We start from the raw sequence: 20,894 nt of genomic DNA on the forward strand, positions 1-20,894 counted from the left end.
TTTAAACAGTTCAGTATATGTTTGGTCACCTGGTGAAATTACAGATTAATATATTCATGCATAAATCACATCATCTTGACAACCCTTATAACTGAAAAATATCCCTAGACTATTTTGGATTATGAAAGATACAAAAATTGCCAAGAAGAAATTAGAATGATAGGTTAAAATTAACCAAATATAAATTGCATTTAAAATATTTTTCAAGGTGTTGAATCAAAGATGTCTCCCAGGAGAAGAGCGTACAGCACCAATCACATAGTCAGACAGAACTCCTCTAAGAGAACATTGACTCTGAGTGACCCAGCTTCAGCATTTAATAAAAACCCTCTCCGAAGAGCAAGGGCTCAGCAGCTTGTGGGTTGGAACAGCCCAGAACGCATCTCTCCTTGGCAAAGGCCATTTCAGGCAAGTCTTCGTCACCTGGAAAGTTTTTTACCTGTTGTCAGAAACATAGTTTTGGAAAATTCATTGTGAAATAATTTTACCACATTAACAGATTAAAAAATATACATACCTTAACACTTTTAAGGCAAAGTATAAGATGGTAATTAAAGACAAAATAAATCATTTTGATACCATTGATGGATCAGAAATCATCAACATTAACTTTTGAAGAGTTGGTCATGTTTACCTAATCTGATAGTAATTTTCAGAGATTAATAAGAAGTAGAGGCAAGGGAGATATGGGAGGGAACACTGATGTAGAAGTGGGACCAGTTATCAATCTTGATATCTTGTTTGTGACTCATCTAAGTTTAGGATGCAATATCTTCTTCATTATAAGGATCATTTACTTCCAACTGCAACACTGCATGTCTTTAACACTACCCCAGCCCCTTCACTGCTAAAACTGTTAGACAAGGCTGAATTTTTTTATTCATTCATGGGATGTGGGTGTCGCTGGCTAGGCCAACATTTATTGCCTATCCCTAATTGCCCTTGAGAAGGTGGTGGTGAGCTGCATTCTTAAACCACTGCAGTCCATATGATGTAGGTACATCCACAATGCTGCTAGGAGGGGGGGTTATAGGATTTTGACCCAGTGTCAGTGAAAGAACGGCGATGTATTTCCAAGTCAGGATGATAAGTGGCTTGGAGGGGAACTTGTAGGTGGTGCTGTTCTCATGTGTCTGCTACAAGATGATCGTAGAGTTGGATGGTGCTGTGGAAAGGGCCTTGGTGAGTTGCTACACTGTATCTTGTAGATGATACACACTGCTGCCACTGTGCGTTGGTGGTGGAGGGAGTGAATATTGAAGGTGAACTTCATCTTCCGCCTAGCTGCTCATTCCACCAACTTGTCTATGTCCTTTTGAAGTTTGACATTATCCTCCTCACAGTTCACAATGCTTCCAAGTTTTGTATCATCTGCAACCTTTTGTATACCAAGATCTAGGTCAGTAATATATATTCTAATCTTATGATGAAGGGAAGGCGATTGAAGCAACGGAAGATGGCTGGGCCTAGAACACATTATCTCTCAACTTGTCTATCCAAACACTTGCTTTGCTTTCCATTCTTCATTTTACAAGACCTTGTCCAGACATTTGCTGTATGTATTCTGGCCCTCATTGTCACACCTTTAAAAAGAGGATGTTCAAGATGTGGTAGGCAGTGACAGGAAGGTCATGAGCAAACACAAGGGAAGCGATTAAATAGCAAGAAACCAATGGAAATGGCTTCTGAATTGCCCCAAATGTGTCAGAAAATGTTGAAGAAATTTATTCCCAAATCAGTGGAGCACACCAATTGCAGTAACTACACAAAGTATAAAAATTGCCCCTTTATGAATCACTTTTGCAGTGCAGCAGAAATTGCAGACGCCTTCATTTCCTTGGGTACACATGAAATATGCTTCATTAAATGTAGCTCCAACTCTTCCAAATGTCAAAAGCAATGACATTTACAGCTCTACAGGAGATAGAACATCACCTGATAACTGCTGCAGCAAAAAGAGAAATAGCTAAGGATCAACAAATGTGACTTTCTCATTATAAGTTTAAAGAGCCCGAGGGAATCAGCTTTCTTATCCAACTAAATAAATGGAAGCTTGGATTTTAAAACTGTAGCTCAGGAATGCAGCAAAAGGTGGAGGTCACCCTGTGTTTCGGCGCAACAGGGAACCGGAAATCAGATATTAACTTGATTAACGAAAAAATGGCAGAACTCAAAATCTGTATCAGGTTTGTAGATTTAAACTTGAGGTTTGTTAAATGGTTGTGTTTTGGGAGTGTCCCTTTCATTTAGGGTAAGATGGTAGAATGAAGAACGTTATGTGAGCTTTTCTGGATTCTGCTGTCAACAAGTCTGGGTGACTTGGTTGTTAAAGATCAAAAGGGAGCTTGGAATGTTTTACTGGGAAGAGGGCACAGGATATTTGCTCCTGTAAACAATGACCCAGGCATCTTTGATGATGGTGGATAAGCTGTTAGTATCAAGTCCCAGGAAGCTGGTAGGAATGCAGGTTTTATAAAAAGCTACACTTTAAACTGTCTGTTTAGTTTCAAGATAGAATGAAGTTGGAATTCTGAAGAATAGATTTTTAGCATTTCCTGCTTTGTTCAAGGTGCATGTGCTTGGCATTGCCATGGAGATGGGCTTAGAGAAGGGGAGAGTACATAGGAAGCCTGTTATGGCACAGCTGATGGTAAATGCTGAGTTGTTCAAATCCCAAAGTGAACCTTGAAACAACTGCCACAACTTGTTTTGCAATTTGAATATATTTTGAGATTACTACTATGATAACTTCTAAATCCTCTAATTAACCTGACTCCCAGTTACACTTTCATTAAGGCAACAGTAAGACACATAGGGCAGGATTTTACACGTGGGCGAGCGGGGTCAGGGCCTGCTCACCGATGCATAAAATGACGTGCGGTGATGTTGGGGGAACTCCAGGAGTCACCGCGCCCCATTGAAATTTTCAGGAAGGCGGGGACGCAGTGAAGTCTGTTGCGCACCTGCCGACCTGTCAATGGCCAATTCAGGCCATTGACAGAGGTTATTAAGTAATTAAAGGACCTGCTCATCCAACCTTAAGGTTGACAGGTAGACCAGGAGCCCCATTGCGAATTGGAAAAAGCATGAAACCTCATCCACGGGCGGGATGAGGTTTCATGTAGCTTTTGAAAATATTTAATAAAGTTTTTATGAAAGTTATGGACATGTCCCAACTCATGTGACCTGCTGAGTTTTTCCAGGTATTTTTATTTTTGTTTTGGATTTCCAGCATCTGCAGTTTTTTGCTTTTATCTTTTCAATGCTGTAAGGCCCATTAAACCTTGCCTTTAATGAATCAACCAGTACTAGTAACAGAACTAACACTTTCTCACCAGCAACAAACCTACGAGCTGTACCTTTCCTGTCTGCTTTCCTTTTCATCACTTGTGGTGATATCGTTAAATGTTCCTTAGCCAATTCACATGCTCTGTCCAATCTCTCTCTGAAATTTGATACATAATCCAGGAGAGTAGTTTCTGAATTTTGACCTACCAATTTCTCATGAATCAATTTCAATGGTCCCTTTATCTCATGACTATAAACTAGTTCAAAAGAACTAAAACCAGTCGATGTATTAGGACTGTCCCCAAGATCAAACAAGAATGGAATTCCCCTATCCCAATTCTGTGGATAATTCTGACTATACGCCCTCACCATAGTTTTTAGAGTTTGATACCAACTTTCCAAAGCCCCTTGTGACTCAGGATGGTAACTGTTGACTTCAACTCTTTTATCCTTAAACTGTCCATTTCTTCCTTAAACAGATGTGACATGAAATTTGAACCTTGATCTGACTGTGTTTCTTTAGATAAACCATATCTTGTAAAAAAAAAAAGCTAACTCTTCCACAATTTTCATTGTTGTAATATTTCTCAAAATGCTTCAGGAAACCTTGTAGAAACATCCTTTATTGTCAGTAAGTACTGATTTCCACTTTTGGTCTTAAGGAGGGGTCCTACAAAATCAACCATGACCCTGGTAAAAGATTCTTCAAATGCTGGAATTAGAATTAAAGATGCCAGTTTAATCACTGCTTGTGTTTTCCCTATCATCTGACATGTGTGACATGTTCTATAGAATTTGACTATATCCCTATGCAATCCAGACCAAAAAAAATGTTTTAGTATCTTCACCTGTGTCTAATTCCTAAATGTCCCCCCATTGGAATTTCATGAGCTATCTTAAGAATTTCATTTCTATATCAAAATGGCAATAAAATCTGATGCACCTCCCTCCAGCTTTCATTTGCTGAAACATGATATGGCCTCCATTTTCTCATTAATAACACTCTGGAATACATTGTGCCTCTGTAAGCTGTCTGACATCAATGTTATATTTGCAAATCCTTTTTTCTGTAACTCCACTAACCCCCTTGAGTTAAATGCTTCAGCTGAATTGTCTCCCAGTCTTTCTCCCTAAACAACCTTATTGAACACAGTGTCCGCTAAATGGATTTCCACACCTTACCCCTGCCTTTGAGCTTCTTGTTCTTCTTGTTTCAACCTGAGCCTGTGATCTCATTATCACACAATCTGGAAACAATCCAGGATGCTCTCTCTGCAACAATTTTATTGAAAACACTTCTACAGGTTGCTCAACTACCATAGGCATCACCCAAATCTGTGATCCAGCTATATCATTGCCCAAAATAAATTGAACCCTTGCAATAGGCAATTTTTCCACTTCTCCAACAATCACCTCACCTGCTTTACATTTAAAAAAATTACCTTCCACAATGGAATAGGTTTAACATCCCAACTTATTATCACCTGTTCCTGCAATACTCCATCTGAACAACAAATATCACTATACCACAACATTAAGGATTGACTAGCCCCTGTGTATCTTAACTTCTTTACCTACTCCACCCTGTACACATGGAAAGACTTTCTCTTTACACACAAAATCTCTAAACATTTCTGCAACCTGCTGCTCCATGTTTAACATGTTTACATCAAAGACTTCAGACCAGCTGCCTTTAATCCAATTAAGTCTCTCTCTCTCTCTCTCTCTCTCTCACATACACACACACACACACACACACACACACAAAAAGACAAAGATACCCCTATTTTATGATAAATTCCAATAACATTATGAGAATTATTACATCTTCCTGACAAGCCATTGAAGGATTGGTTTGCAGGTTTTCCTAAGATATCACTGGACCGCACAGACTAGGACAGTCTGCAAGAATCTGAGAAAGAAAGAGACAGCAGAGAGATAGAGGCAGCAAGTCTCTGTGGTTCACCACATACGATACTGGTGGGTGCTCTAGTTCAGATTGAAGAGACAGAGTTTGTGAAGATTTAAACAAGACGGGAATGTTAGTCTATCTTTGACTAGAGAGAGGAATCTCTAGGCAATACTAACCACAAAAGCCAATGGGATTGGAAGTTATCTTGCTGGAGCAGGGAAACGGAAGCAAGCCCTCTAAGGATCACTTTGGACTGGTTCTGGGAGAATTGAGTGCCTACTTAAAGATAAAGCAAAGTATAACATTGGAGGGAAATCTTCAGTCAGGTTAAGGCATTAAGGAGCAAATGTTGCTGTGGCTTAGAGTACAAGTTGCCTACAAAATAGTGTTTAGTCAATCTTGCTTTTAGTTTTTTTGTTATAGTACCCAGAAAAAACAGGAAAAACTGGCAAATAAGAATACTGGTCCAAACTGTTTATTCCTTCTGGGATAAAACTCTTAACTGAAATCTTGTCACATAATTTCTTTAAGTGGTCACTGGGAATTCATATTTCTTTTTATAAGTTATCAGTCTCTATGGTAATCATGACAAACTTGCTCCCCTCCAATTATTCCCCCATCTCCTGAAGATTTGTCTTAACTGGAATACTTGCCCCTTGAGAAGGTGGTGGTGACTCTCTTCTTGAACCGCTGCAGTCCCTGTGGTGTAGGTACACCCTTAGTGCTGTTAGGGAGGGAGTTCCAGGATTTTGACCCAGCGGCAGTGAAGGAATGGTGATATATTTCCAAGTCAGGATGTTGAGTGGCCTGGAAGGGAACATCTTAAGGCACACTGGAATTTCACTCATGCTCTGTAACTCTAGACCATGTCACAATGAAGCCTACTCTTGTTATCTAGCACTCACCTTCCTGTGGGTTAGGTTTGGGAGCCATGAGAAATGATAAAGGCAAGAAGTCGCTGTGGGAGTGCTGTACAGGCCCCCTAACAGTAACTATACAGTAGGACGGGGCATAAAGGAGGAAATAATGGGAGCTTGTTAGAAAGTTACGGTGATAATCATGGGGGATTTTAATCTACATATAGATTGGAAAAATCAAACGGGCAAAGGTAGCCTAGATGAGGAATTCATAACATTTATTTGGGATAGTTTCTTAGGACAACGTGTTTTGGCACCAACCTGAGAGCAGGCTATATTAGACCTGAAAATGTGCAACAATATAAGATTAATTAATGATCTCATTGTGAAGGCACTCCTAGGTAGCAATAATCATAATATGATTGAATTTTACATTCAGTTTGAGGGAGAGAAGAGTGGGTTTAAGACTAGTATTTTAAACTTAAATGAGGGTAATTATGAGGACATGAAAGCAGAACTAGGTAAAGTGAGCTGGTAAATTAGGTTATGGGGGTAGGTCAATAGAGATACAGTGGTAGACATTTAAAGAGATGTTTCAGAATACATAAAATAGATCAGTGATAGGCAACCTAGGCTAGTGAGTGGGCCACATGAGTGACTGCCCTCTATTTCAGTAGGCCGCAAGATTGAAATTGGGCTCGTGCACTAACCATGACCCCCTAAATAAGGTATACACATCTACATGCCAATTGTATCATAACCAGTTATAGAAAATGCTCAAATCATTCATATATGAATAGAAATGTCATCAACTTCAAATCGTAAAAACAAAGTAAATATTTTCGCTTACCTTACTTACATCATACTCAGTGCAACTTCTGTTTGGATCTGTCCTCCACAAGCTTAGATTAGGACTCAGGAATGTGCAGATGCTTCGCAAGTCAGCACTAAGGTTTCCATCTGTTAGTTTGTCACAGTTCTTGCATTTGATGTGTCCCATAGCAGAAAAGGTCTGCTCACATGCAGCGCTTTGATTGGACGCAGAGGGAGTGCACGGCTCTCACAGTCAATGTTGTGCCCAATCGGCACTCACCTCCCTTCACGTGCCCTTGCTTTGTGTTTGTATCACTTTAGTAATACCAGTGGGAAAAAAACTCCACAGACAGAAACCAGCAGAATCTGGTAACCCTGCACATGGCCAACAATCAACAAAATGTCTCAGGGGCTGCACTCAGAACCCTGATGGGCCGCAAGCAGCTTGTGGGCTACAGATTGCCCACCGCCTGGTGTAGATACACTTCAATAACAGAGAAAAATTCCAAAAGGTGGACCACCATCGCTGGGTAACTAAAAAAGTTAAAGATAGTATCAAACTTCAAGAAAAAGCATGTATTGGACAGAATATAAAAGATATAAAAAGTAACAAAGAATGAGTACAATATTAATAAGAGGGAAAAAGAAAGCTAGCTAAAATATAAAAACAGATAGTAAGAGTTTCTATCAGATATTTAAAGGAAAGAGTTAACAAAGTGAGCATTGGTCCCATAGGAAATGAGTCTGGGGAATAAATAATGGAAAATAAGGAGATGGCAGATGAATTGAGCAGGTATTTTTTTATTGGTCTTCACTAGAGGGGATACAACTAACATCCCAGAAATAGCTGTAAATCAGGAAATGGAAGGGAGGGAGGAACTCAGGAAAATTACAGTCACCAGGGAAGTGGTACTGAGTAAATTGTTGGAGCTGTGGGCTGACAAATCCCCAGGTCCGGATGGATTTCATCCTAGGATCTTAAAAGAAATGGCTAGTGAGATTGTTGATGCGTTGGTTTTAATTTTCCAAAATTCCATAGATACAGGGAAGGTTCCATTAGATTGGAAAATAGGAAATGTAACTCCTTTATTCAAAAAGGCGGGGGGAGACAGAAAGCAGGAAACTGTAGACCAGTTAGCTTAACATCTAACAAGGGAAAATGTTAGAAGCTATTATTAAATATGTTATAGCAGGGCACTTAGATGAATTTAAGGTAATCAGGTAGAGTCAACATGGCTTTGTGAAAAAGAAATCATGTTTAACCAATTTATTGGAGTTGTTTGAGGAAATAACGTGCCCTGGATAAAGGGGAACTGGTGGATGTATTGTACTTAGATTTCCAGAAGGCATTTGATAAGGTGCCACATCAAAAGTTATTGTGAAAAATAAAAGCTGATGGTGCAGTGGGTAACATATTGACATGGATAGAAGATCGGCTAGCTAACAAGAAGCAGAGAGTAAGCATAAATGGGTAATTTCCTGGTTGGCCAAATATAACGAGTGGCGTGCCACAGGGATCGGTGTTGGAGCCTCAACTTTTTATGATTTATATAAATCACTTAGATGAAGAGACCGAAGGTAGAGTTGCTAAATTTTCTGATAGGTAGCAAAGTATCTTGTGAAGGGAACACAAGAAGGCTGCAATGCATATAGATAGGTAAAGGGAGTGGGCAAAGATCTGGCAGATGAAGCATAATGTAGGAAAATGTAAAATTGTCCATTGAGAGATTGCAGAGGGATCTGGGTGTCAAGTTTATTATGCAGGTACAGCAAGTAATTAGGAAGACTAATAGAATGTTATTGTTTATTGTGAGGGGAATTGAATACAAAAGTAGGGAGGTTATGCTTCAGTTATAAAGGGCATTGGTGAGACCACATCTGGAGGAATGTGTACAGTACTGGTCTCCTTCTTTCAGGAAGGATGTAAATGCATTGGAAGCAGTTCAGAGAATGTTTACTAAACTAATTCCTAGAAATGACGGGTTGTCTTATGAGGGAGAAATTGAGCAGGCTAGGCTTGTACCTCTTGGAGTTTAGAAGCTTAAAGAGGTGACTTGATTGAAACCTTTCAGATCCTGAAGGGTCTTGACAGGGTGTGTGTGGAGAGGATGTTTCCTCTTGTGGGAGCCACTGTTTAAAAATAAGGGGTCGCCCATTTAAGGCAGATGAGAAGAATTTTTTTCTCCGAGGGCCATGAGTCTTTGGAACTCTCTCCCTCAAAAGGTGGTGGAAGCAGAGTCTTTGAATATTTTTAAGGCAGAGGTGGATAGAGCCTTGATAAACAAGGGGATGAATGGTTATCGGATGTAGGGGGGATTCTGGGGTTTAGGTTAGAGTCAAATCAGCCATAATCTTATTGAATGGGGGAGCAGGCTCGAGGGGACTGAGTGGCCTACTCCTACTCCTGCTCCTAATTCGTATGTTCGTATGAACCGAGACTGATCATTCCCTCCATGACTGAGGGACCATGAGGTTAATGTACACAGGAGCTGGGAGCAGATATGTTAGCAGAGTCCAGGATCAGACTTGATACTTTACTGACCCAAGTAGCTGCAAAACATGCCAAACATGCGCTGGGCAACTGAGGAACTTGTGGGAGATTAAAGAACACTTTTCATTACAAGTATCTGGATGAGGTAATGACAGGTTTGCTGGAATAAGAAAACAGAGGCAGATTAAGAACTGAATGGGGAGAATTTCCTCCCCGTTGGGGAGGGGTTGTGCAGGGGTGAGCGCGGGCAGGCACGGAGCCGATCGGTGCCCCAGATTGGCTTTTATGTGGGCGGGCCAATTAAGGCCCACCCAGAGTGACGTGCCCGGAAGCGCTGAGCGGGATTCCCCCTGTGTGGGTGGGATTCCCTGAGTCGGGGCCTGCGTGGGAAAGAGTGCAGAAATCTCCCTGAGGCACAGAGCTGCCCCAGGGAGATTAGTTTTAAGTTTAAACTGTCTAATAAAGTGGCTTAAAAATTTTTTATGACATGTCCCCTCATGTGAAACTGTCACATGAGCTGGGTCATGTGCATTAATTTTAATAAAAATTTTTCTGAAAATTTTAAATCATTCATGAAACCTCATCCCGCCCGTGGATGAGGCTCCATGAAAAATGCCAAGGCCACCGGGCTCTTCACCTGCTGCTATCCATAAGGTTAGACGGGCAGCTTTCTCACTCGGCTTAGCTAGTTCATTAATGGCCTTAACAGGCCTTTGACAGTTCGGCGGGCGCACAGCCGATTCAGCTGCACACACGCCAAACTGGAAATCTAAATGACGCGCAGTCAGGACACACGCCCGATGTCAGCCCACATCATTTTACACCTTGGCGGGCAGGCCCCACCCCCACTCACCAAGACGAAGATTCAGCCCAATGAGAACTTGTGTAAGTCAAACAAAATATCAGCGTACATTAGTCTGCGTTAATTATCTAACCAGTTTAACTGTCAATATTTATGGCTCCACATGAAATACAGCATTAGCGTAAGGCACATATGGTCATTGTTACTGCCCATTACGCAGATGAATAAGATGTTTCCGTTCACTCAGGTGAGATTTGAAATGCAGTCCATATGTAAAGCATTGATTTATTTACAGATAATGGAAGAAGCTTATCAAAGTGTACAACACAGAAACAGGCCATTCAGTCCAACAGGCCCATGCCAGTGCTTATGTTCCATATGACCCTCTCCCCACCCCTCTTCATCTCATCTTATCAACGTATCTTCCAAAATTTTTTTCTCTCTCCCTCACGTTCTTATCTAGTTTCGCTTGAACATAACAACAATTCTGTGCCAACGACATCCCAATCACAGTGAGGAGATGAACAACTTATTTTAACTTGGGTTGTTGAGGGATGAGTGCTATCCAAGGCACCTGGACTATTCTTCCAAATAGCTCCATGCGGAACTTTTAACATTCACCTTAGCATGCAGGCTAGTGCCACAGTCACTTTAGATGATGCAACCTGCTTGCATTTCTGGACTGTTGTGTTCCTGTGCAAAGCCTGGGGATAAGAATGTAGTTGGCAGCTGTAGCTTACGGTAACATTCACACCTCTGAGTCAGATAGTCAGCCCTTGCTGCAGAGACTGAACACAATCATTAGAATGACAGAGTTCTGAAGAAGAGTCATACAGGCTCGAAACATTAACTCTGTCTCTCTCTCTCCACAGATGCTGTCAGACTTGCTGAGTTTTTCCAGCATTCTCTGTTTTTGTTTCAGATTTCCAGCATCTGCAGTATTTTGCTTTTATCCAAGTTGCAATGCAGTTTTAGACAAGATTTGTAAGGAGAAATGTTTTAATTTGAATTTTTGAATGAGTGGAAGCTTCTGGTCAGTCCCAATTTATGGTAAAGAATTCAGAGCAGAACATGAAATTTTAATCATTTGCTGCTGTTTACAATGTTGTGCATTAATTGAGGTGGTCAGGAACTGAATATATGAATGCTGGAGCACATAGTGCTGCATTGCTGAGAGAGTCTGAAAGTCCCTTTGAATGCTGCAATCTGTCACTGGGTGAAAACCATGGAACTCCCTCCCTAACAGCACTGTGGGTGTACCTACACCACATGGACTGCAGTGGTTCAAGAAGGCAGCTCAGCACCACCTTCTCAAGGGCAACTAGGGATGGGCAACAAATACTGGCCCAGCCAGTGATGCTCACATCCCATGAATGAATAAAAATAAAGCCATGATGGGAGCGCTGTACCTGCATGATAATTAAGCTGGGTTTGTATGGCAATAAGCATGGATCTCCTGACTTCAGTCTGAGCTTCCACTCAGACATTAGGTGCCTTCTGTCTGAACTGCAATAGAAACTGTGACATTGGCCACCAGATGTTGCATCTGAATCCACAACTGCTGTGATATTGTTAGTTATCACTCCCGTTCTGGAAAGATGCACTCTAAGCTGTGTGTGCACTCTGGACTCCTCAATGCTCCTTGACAGTGAGAACTGGCTTTATGACAGGCCTGCCAATGCACCAAACACTACTGTGTGGCCTTTCTGTATACCACCCCATCAAAGTCTTCTGCAGCAGAATTCATATGAGACTCCTCTGTGGAGCTGGCATCTTCACCAACCTTTCTCCCTGGCCTGACTGCAGACCCCTTGTTTCCATTGACTCACCACATGCAGATCACTCCTCTGTCCGACCTTGTAACATTCACACAGTATACTTAGATACAGTGCATCTATCTGAGCTGGTGACTGCGAGTATCTGATGAAGTGATGGTGTACCTTTCTCTTCAGTCTGCTCACTCTGAGCCTTCAGCATCCTGCACCACAGGTTGACCCAAAAGCAGTTCTTGGTATCTGAAAATATAAAGGCACAATGACAGGTTTACTCTGATTATCCCTGAACTGTCTCCTTTGTGGTGGGGATAGCATATGCAGCCATGTCCTCCCCTGCTGCTACCATCTATGATACACCATCATGTTCTGCAAGAGAGAGGAAAGTGTGTCACTGAATGTGTTGCAATATGTTTGTGTGTTATGCCTTTCACAGTTGAACAATTGGCAGGGTGTGCAAGCTGTGAAATGTTTGCATCAATGTTAAGGTGTGAGGATAAGTGGGAGATTATGGGCTGAATTTTATGGTCCCGCCAAAGTCTATGGACTTTTGAACAGTTTGCTGCATTTTATGGCCTGGCCCCACTGTGATGGAGCAATATGCTTCCACCATATGAATGTGAGGTATGAATTGTGGTTGACAGAGATGGTTGGTAGGTGAGTGATGGGGGTGTGATGAATGAAGCAGTGACTGAGGCTGCTTATGCAGTTTTTGGGATATGGTATTTGAAAATGCATTCACTGACCTTGACCACTTATGTGCAGTTATTTAACTTTTGTCGCTTTGCACCAACGTTCTCAGGGCTATCCTGCTGCCAGTAAACGCCCCCCTTGTTTTCCCCAACCACAATGGCTATCTACTTCCCCTGCTTTCTCAGTACCTTCCTCGAAGGTATTACACATCAGATTACCACACTTCTGATTAAATTGAACTTTTTGCACATTTCCAACACTCAAATACTAAGCTTCTTGAATTACATTTGGATAAATAAGAGAAAGATTTCTTTCAATTTAATATATTGTATCCACAATTTTATGGTATTTGTTTCCACTGATCTTTCTGATAGTATAATTCAAATGTATAAAGCATCCTTTCCTGACCATCCTTTCCTGATGTGTTATATACCTTTAAGAAGAATGTTGTAATGGAAGATCACATGATCTTAGTATCCAATAGCTGAGTGGCGTGGGCTACCTCTGTAGTCAGTAGGAGTAGTTCAGAGTTAGAGTCTGTAATGTAGAGACAGGGTTTGAGTTGTAAATACACAAGTGTAACTGCTGAGTTCCTTTGTAAATAAGTAGAATGTGTTCTACATAAGAACCGTCTGCTGATCTACTCTCTCTATGGTACCAACTCGGTCATCCTGAAACAAGCAAGCAATCCAGATCCATTAGTCCAACTAAACTAGGTACCAGGACCCAACAAACTGGTGATGAGGAAAAAGCAAGAAAAAGCGAGGAAGGAAATCAAGTAAATTGAAATTGGGCCACACCTCGCATAGTAATTATAAGTTGAATTTCTATCCTAATGGTGGAAGCAGTCCCCTCGAAGCATGCCACAGTTTGTAAGAGTTAATTCTTTCAACCCAACCGCAGACAATTGGTCTCATTATGTTGAATGCTTTGCATTCTTTTTTCAAACTAACGACATTGCAGGATAAGAAAAGAGGTAAGTGATCTTCTTATCCATGTGTGGGAGTAAGACCTATAGACTGAGTCAAAATTTGACTGAGTGCCTCGGATTTGAAACATTTTGATGACTTAGTGAACCTTGTGAAGAGTCATTACTAGCCCAAGCCTTCGGTAACTATACAGCAGTTCAAAATTAATTCAAGAAATAGAGTCCCAGGGGAGACAGTTGCTTGATATGTGGCAAGTCTGAAACAGTTAACAGAATATTGCGAGTTTGGTACATCTAAAAATGGTATGCTTAGAGATCGTTTGGTGTGCAGTTATGAAGCTACAATTCAGAAGCGATCACTGTGTAAAATAAATTTGGATTTTCAAAGGCGCTGGAAATAGCTCTGGCCATGGAAAGCACAGTGAGGGACTCAAAAGCCAGACAGGGAGGGCAAAATGGTGTCGCCCTTCACGCTGAGCAGGGATCCCCAGTCAAAAAGGGCATAAAGATGTACAGCTCTGATGAGAAGCGGGAAGCAGCCAGCACTTGCAGACAAATAAAAAGAAATGACTTAGCAGCGAAAACATGGAATAATGGTAACGGAGGTGGAAGCAGACAACCTTGTAATGAATGGAAATTTTTAAAAATCAAATGTTTTTACTGTCATCAAAATGGACACCTCATGAAACAATGCAAGAATAGAATCAGGTAGATTTCCAATCAAAAGAAAAAACCCCAGGAGATCCATAACGTAGAAGAGCCTGAAGTAACAGATTGAGATATTTATTTGTTATATAATTTAAAGGTAGGAAGAACAGAACCAATCTATGTAACATTGAGGGTGAATAATCAGCCTATTAGAATGGAGGTGGACACAGGAGCATCCTGTGGTTGTGGGTGAGTATACCCTCAAATACCTAAATTATGGAGAATGTAAAGTAAATTTGGAAGGAACAGATGCAAATTGGAAACCTACATGGGAGAAGACATCAAAATCAAAGGCATAAACAGGGTTACTGTACAGTATGGAAGTCAATCAGGAAAATTACCCTTGATGGTGGTAGCAGGTGAGGGGCCAAGCCTCCTGGTTGAAAGAAATTAACTGGATTGGACTGAGATCTTCCAATTGAGAGCCTGTGGGCTACCTGAGCTACTACAAAAATATGCCTCAGTTTTCCAAGATGAACTCGGGAAGATCCAGGGACTACTAGGAAAAATGCATGTGGATCTACCTCCAGATTTATGAAGGCAAGACCAGTAACTTATGCAATGCAGGAAAAGGTGGACACCGAGTTGGATAGATTAGAGAAACTGGGAATGATACAACCTGTGCAGCACTCAGAATGGGCAGCACCAATAGTCACCGTACTTAAACCCAACCAAAGCATTCAAATGCATGGAGGCTACAAATTGACTGTTAATAAAGTGGCTAAGTTGGATCAACACCCTAGACCAAATATTGAGGACCTGTACGCTAAACTGGCAGGTGGAACCGCCTACACAGAGCTTGATATGAATTATACTTATCAACGATTGAAGTTAGAGAAGGCCTCCCAGAAATTTGTCATAATTAATACACACAAAGAGTTGTAACCAATATACCCGTTTGCCTTTTGGTGTATCATCAACATGCGCCACATTCCAGGGAACAATGGAAAGTTTACTGTAGGGAGTGCCTCATGTTGTAGTTTATTTAGATGACGTTCTGGTGACAGGACTCACTAAAAAGGAGCAAGTGGCAAACTTGGAAGAAGTTTTGAAATGTTTTTCACAGGTGGGAGTGCGTTTTATAAAAGAAAAGTGCACATTCCAAGGGAAAGAGGTAATTTATTTAAGTCACAAGGTAGATTCACAGGGCCTCCACTCGGTTGAAGAGAAAGTGAGAGCCATTAGAGAGGCACCAGGGTCAAGGAACACCTCCATGCTCAAGTCATCCTCGGGGATGATCAGTTACTATGGACACTTCTTGCCTAATTTGTCGACAGAACGGGCGCCCCCTGTAATACCTACTCAAGAAAAACCAACGTTGGTCTTGACAAACACCACAGAAGGAAGCTTTCACAAAAGTGAAACAGCTGTTGCATTCATCCACCCTATTAGTACATTTTGACCAAAGAAAAGAGTTAGTTTCGACTTGTGATACATCTCCTTATGGAGTGGGAGCCATGCTCTCCCATCGAATGGACAATGGATCAGAACAACCTATTGGATATGTATCAAGAATGCTCAACACAGCAGAAAAGGGATACTCCCAGATTGACAAGCCTCCTTTTACTATGGAAAAACTCAGCAGGTCTGGCAGCATCGGCGGAGAAGAAAAGAGTTGACGTTTCGAGTCCTCATGACCCTTCGACAGAACTTGAGTTCGAGTCCAGGAAAGAGCTGAAATATAAGCTGGTTTAAGGTGTGTGTGTGGGGAGCGGAGAGATAGAGAGACAGAGAGGTGGAGGAGGGTGTTGTGGTTGAAGGGACAAACAAGCAGTGATAGAAGCAGATCATCAAAAGGTGTCAACGACAATAGTACAATAGAACACATAGGTGTTAAAGTTAAAGTTGGTGATATTATCTAAACGAATGTGCTAATTAAGAATGGATGGTGGGGCACTCAAGGTATAGCTCTAGTAGAGTTTTTTTTTATATAATGGAAATAGGTGGGAAAAGGAAAATCTTTATAATTTATTGGAAAAAAAAAAGGAAGGGGGAAACAGAAAGGGGGTGGGGATGGGGGAGGGAGCTCACGACCTAAAGTTGTTGAATTCAATATTCAGTCCGGAAGGCTGTAAAGTCCCTAGTCGGAAGATGAGGTGTTGTTCCTCCAGTTTGCGTTGGGCTTCACTGGAACAATGCAGCAAGCCAAGGACAGACATGTGGGCAAGAGAGCAGGGTGGAGTGTTAAAATGGCAAGCGACAGGGAGGTTTGGGTCATTCTTGCGGACAGACCGCAGGTGTTCTGCAAAGCGGTCGCCCAGTTTACGTTTGGTGTCTCCAATGTAGAGGAGACCACATTGGGAGCAACGAATGCAGTAGACTAAGTTGGGGGAAATGCAAGTGAAATGCTGCTTCACTTGAAAGGAGTGTTTGGGTCCTTGGACGGTGAGGAGAGAGGAAGTGAAGGGGCAGGTGTTGCATCTTTTGTGTGGGCATGGGGTTGTGCCATAGGAGGGAGTTGAGGAGTAGGGAGTGATGGAGGAGTGGACCAGGGTGTCCCGGAGGGAGCGATACCTACGGAATGCCGATAAGGGGGGGTGAAGGGAAGATGTGTTTGGTGGTGGCATCATGCTGGAGTTGGCGGAAATGGCGGAGGATGATCCTTTGAATGCGGAGGCTGGTGGGGTGATAAGTGAGGACAAGGGGGACCCTATCATGTTTCTGGGAGGGAGGAGAAGGCGTGAGGGCGGATGCGCGGGAGATGGGCCGGACACGGTTGAGGGCCCTGTCAACCACCGTGGGTGGAAAACCTCAGTTAGGAAGAAGGAGGACATGTCAGAGGAACTGTTTTTGAATGTAGCATCATCGGAACAGATGCGACGGAGGCGAAGGAACTGAGAGAATGGGATGGAGTCCTTACAGGAAGCGGGGTGTGAGGAGCTGTAGTCGAGATAGCTGTGGGAGTCGGAGGGTTTGTAATGGATATTGGTGGACAGTCTATCACCAGAGATTGAGACAGAGAGGTCAAGGAAGGGAAGGGAAGTGTCAGAGATGGACCACGTGAAAATGATGGAGGGGTGGAGATTGGAAGCAAAATTAATAAATTTTTCCAAGTCCTGACGAGAGCATGAAGCGGCACCGAAGTAATCATCGATGTACCGGAGAAAGAGTTGTGGAAGGGGGCCGGAGTAGGACTGCAACAAGGAATGTTCCACATACCCCATAAAGAGACAGGCATAGCTGGGGCCCATGCAGGTACCCATAGCCACACCTTTTATTTGGAGGAAGTGAGAGGAGTTGAAGGAGAAATTGTTCAGCGTGAGAACAAGTTCAGCCAGACGGAGGAGAGTAGTGGTGGATGGGGATTGTTCGGGCCTCTGTTCGAGGAAGAAGCTAAGGGCCCTCAGACCATCCTGGTGGGGGATGGAGGTGTAGAGGGATTGGACGTCCATGGTGAAGAGGAAGCGGTAGGGGCCAGGGAACTGGAAATTGTTGATGTGACGTAAGGTGTCAGAGGAATCACGGATGTAGGTGGGAAGGGACTGGACAAGGGGAGAGAGAAGGGAGTCAAGATAACGAGAAATGAGTTCTGTGGGGCAGGAGCAAGCTGAGACGTTGGGTCTACCGGGGCAGTTCTGTTTGTGGATTTGGGTAGGAGATAGAAGCGGGCCGTCCGAGGTTGGGCGACTATCAGGTTGGAAGCTGTGGGAGGGAGATCCCCAGAGGAGATGAGGTCAGTGACAGTCCTGGAAACAGTGGCTTGATGTTCAGTGGTGGGGTCATGGTCCAGGGAGAGGTAGGAGGAAGTGTCTGCGAGTTGATGCTCAGCCTCCGCGAGGTAGAGGTCAGTGCGCCAGACAACAACAGCACCACCCTTGTCAGCGGGTTTGATGACAATGTCAGGGTTGGACCTGAGAGAATGGAGTGCAGTAAGTTCAGAGAGAGACAGGTTAGAATGGATGAGAGGAGCAGAGAAATTGAGATGACTAATGTCGCACCGACAGTTCTCAATGAAAAGATCGAGAGAAGGTAAGAATCCAGAGGGAGGGGTCCAGGTGGAGGGAGAATATTGGAGATGGGTAAAAGGATCCGTTGAACTGGAAGAGGACTCCTGCCCAAAGAAGTGAGCCCGGAGACGAAGAAGGCGGTAGAAGAGTTCAGTATCATGCCGAGCCCGAAATTCCCCCAACTTAGTCTACTGCATTCGTTGCTCCCAATGTGGTCTCCTCTACATTGGAGAGACCAAACGTAAACTGGGCGACCGCTTTGCAGAACACCTGCGGTCTGTCCGCAAGAATGACCAAACCTCCCTGTCGCTTGCCATTTTAACACTCCACCCTGCTCTCTTGCCCACATGTCTGTCCTTGGCTTGCTGCATTGTTCCAGTGAAGCCCAACGCAAACTGGAGGAACAACACCTCATCTTCCGACTAGGGACTTTACAGCCTTCCGGACTGAATATTGAATTCAACAACTTTAGGTCGTGAGCTCCCTCCCCCATCCCCACCCCCTTTCTGTTTCCCCCTTCCTTTTTTTTTCCAATAAATTATAAAGATTTTCCTTTTCCCACCTATTTCCATTATATAAAAAAAACCTCACTAGAGCTATACCTTGAGTGCCCCACCATCCATTGTTAATTAGCACATTCGTTTAGATAATATCACCAACTTTAACTTTAACACCTATGTGTCCTATTGTACTATTGTCGTTGACATCTTTTGATGATCTGCTTCTATCACTGCTTGTTTGTCCCTACAACCACACCCCCCCCTCCACCTCTCTGTCTCTCTATCTCTCCGCCCCCCACACACACACCTTAAACCAGTTTATATTTCAGCTCTTTCCTGGACTCGAACTCAAGTTCTGTCGAAGGGTCATGAGGACTCGAAACGTCAACTCTTTTCTTCTCCGCCGATGCTGCCAGACCTGCTGAGTTTTTCCAGGTAATTCTGTTTTTGTTTTGGATTTCCAGCATCCGCAGTTTTTTTGTTTTTATCTCCTTTTTCTATCATCTTTGGTGTCAAGAAATTTCACCAGTGTATACACGGTTGTAATTTTATTGTTGGTTTGGACGACAAGCCTTTGCTAGGATTGTTCATTGAGGACAAGGGCTACAGCACCCGTAGCCTGAGCAAGAACACAGAGAAGGGTGTTGATTCTGGAAGCGTATGAATATATTTTCATCCCTAGGCCTGGAAATCAGATTGTAAACACTGATGCACTTAGTCATTTGCCTTTGAAGAAAACGATGAGGATGTCCAGTTCCTCAAGAACTCGTTTTATTATTGAACTTTTCAGATTCATCCCCGGTGTGTGCTAGACAGATCAGAGATTGGACAAGTTGAGACCCAGTCTTAGCCAAAATACAATAACGAGTTATTCATGGTTGGTCACAAGAACAGGGATCTGACAAAATGAAACCTTATTTTCACAGAAGAGATGAGATAACCAGCCAGGATGGTATCTTATTGCAGGAAGCTCAAGTGATTGGTCCTCCAAAGGGACGAAAGCCTTTGTTAACTGAACTACATAGTGCACATCCAGGTATTTCCTGAATGAAGGCCACAGCTACTTATGGTGGCCTGTAATGGATGGAGAAATGGAGAGCTTAGTGAGCAGCTGTATTCAGTGTCAGCAAGTGCAAAAGTTACCTCCCAAAGCTCCATTACACCCTTGGAAGTGGCCAAGAAAGCCATGGGTGCAATTACATATTGACTATGTGGTACCTTTTATGGGAACAAAGTTTCTCTTTATTGTTGACGCTCACTCAAAATGGATGGACATAAATGAGGTGAAGTCATCAACATCTTCTGCTATAATTGACAAGCTCCGTCAAAGTTTCCCTATCAAAAAACTATCAGAAGTGGTTGTATCAGATAACAGCACAGCATTTACGAGTGCTGAGTTTCAACAGTTTATCAGCCTCAATGGTATCACTCATGTAAAAACTTCACCCTTTATCGAATGGACTGGCCAAGAGAGTGGTTCAAACATTCAAAACTAGCAGAAGAAATTAACCAGAGACTCCATAGTGACCAAGCTAGCACATTTTCTTTTCCATTATAGGACCACCCCTCATACAACAACAGGGGTCACACCTGCGGAATTGTTGATGAAAGGCCGTCTCAGAGCGAGGTTGAACTTAATAACGCCAAATCTCGGGGGGATGGTGGAAAGGAGTAGGGAAGTCAGAAAACTGGACATGACTGGTATAGTCATGACAGGAAGTTTACCATGGGAGAGACGGTACAGGTGAAAAATTTTGGAGAAGGACCCAGATGGTTTTCAGGTGAAATAAGTACAGTGAGTGGACCTCGGTCTTGCACTTTCAAGTGGTAAGAAAGAGTCATACGGAGACATATAGATCATATAAGGAGCAGAGAAACAAAGTATCAGGAAATGTCATGGAGCTATTAATGTATATAATATTATTGGAAAATATTTTTCCTTTAAAATAGAGGTTTAATCTATGAATGTCTTTTAATTGGATTAAAGCCAGCTAGTCTGGGTGCTTTGATGTGTACTAGTTTTGAGATGTAAGAGAGGTAGTGTGTATTTGCAATTTTTGAATAGAGCGTTCCAGAAGGCGAGTGAAATCTGGCACCTAGCTAGCAGAGACTAAGCAATACGTTTATATTACTAATAAAATTGGTACTATGAAAGGGGTTTTATTGTTAGAAGAGGTGGATCT

The 20,894-nt window shown here is 42.5% G+C and overlaps 1 protein-coding gene across 1 annotated transcript in view; it reads left to right on the top strand.

The window, feature by feature from the left end:
* Positions 1-20,894, top strand: part of vwa5b1 (von Willebrand factor A domain containing 5B1) — a 161,824-nt gene that overhangs the window by 93,686 nt on the left and 47,244 nt on the right. The window contains exon 10 of the mRNA XM_041207027.1: positions 209-408. Coding sequence (XP_041062961.1) covers positions 209-408 — 200 coding nt within the window. The remainder of the gene's footprint in view (positions 1-208; positions 409-20,894) is intronic.

The sequence above is a fragment of the Carcharodon carcharias genome, chromosome 15, assembly GCF_017639515.1.
Source record: "Carcharodon carcharias isolate sCarCar2 chromosome 15, sCarCar2.pri, whole genome shotgun sequence".
NCBI lineage: Eukaryota > Metazoa > Chordata > Chondrichthyes > Lamniformes > Lamnidae > Carcharodon > Carcharodon carcharias.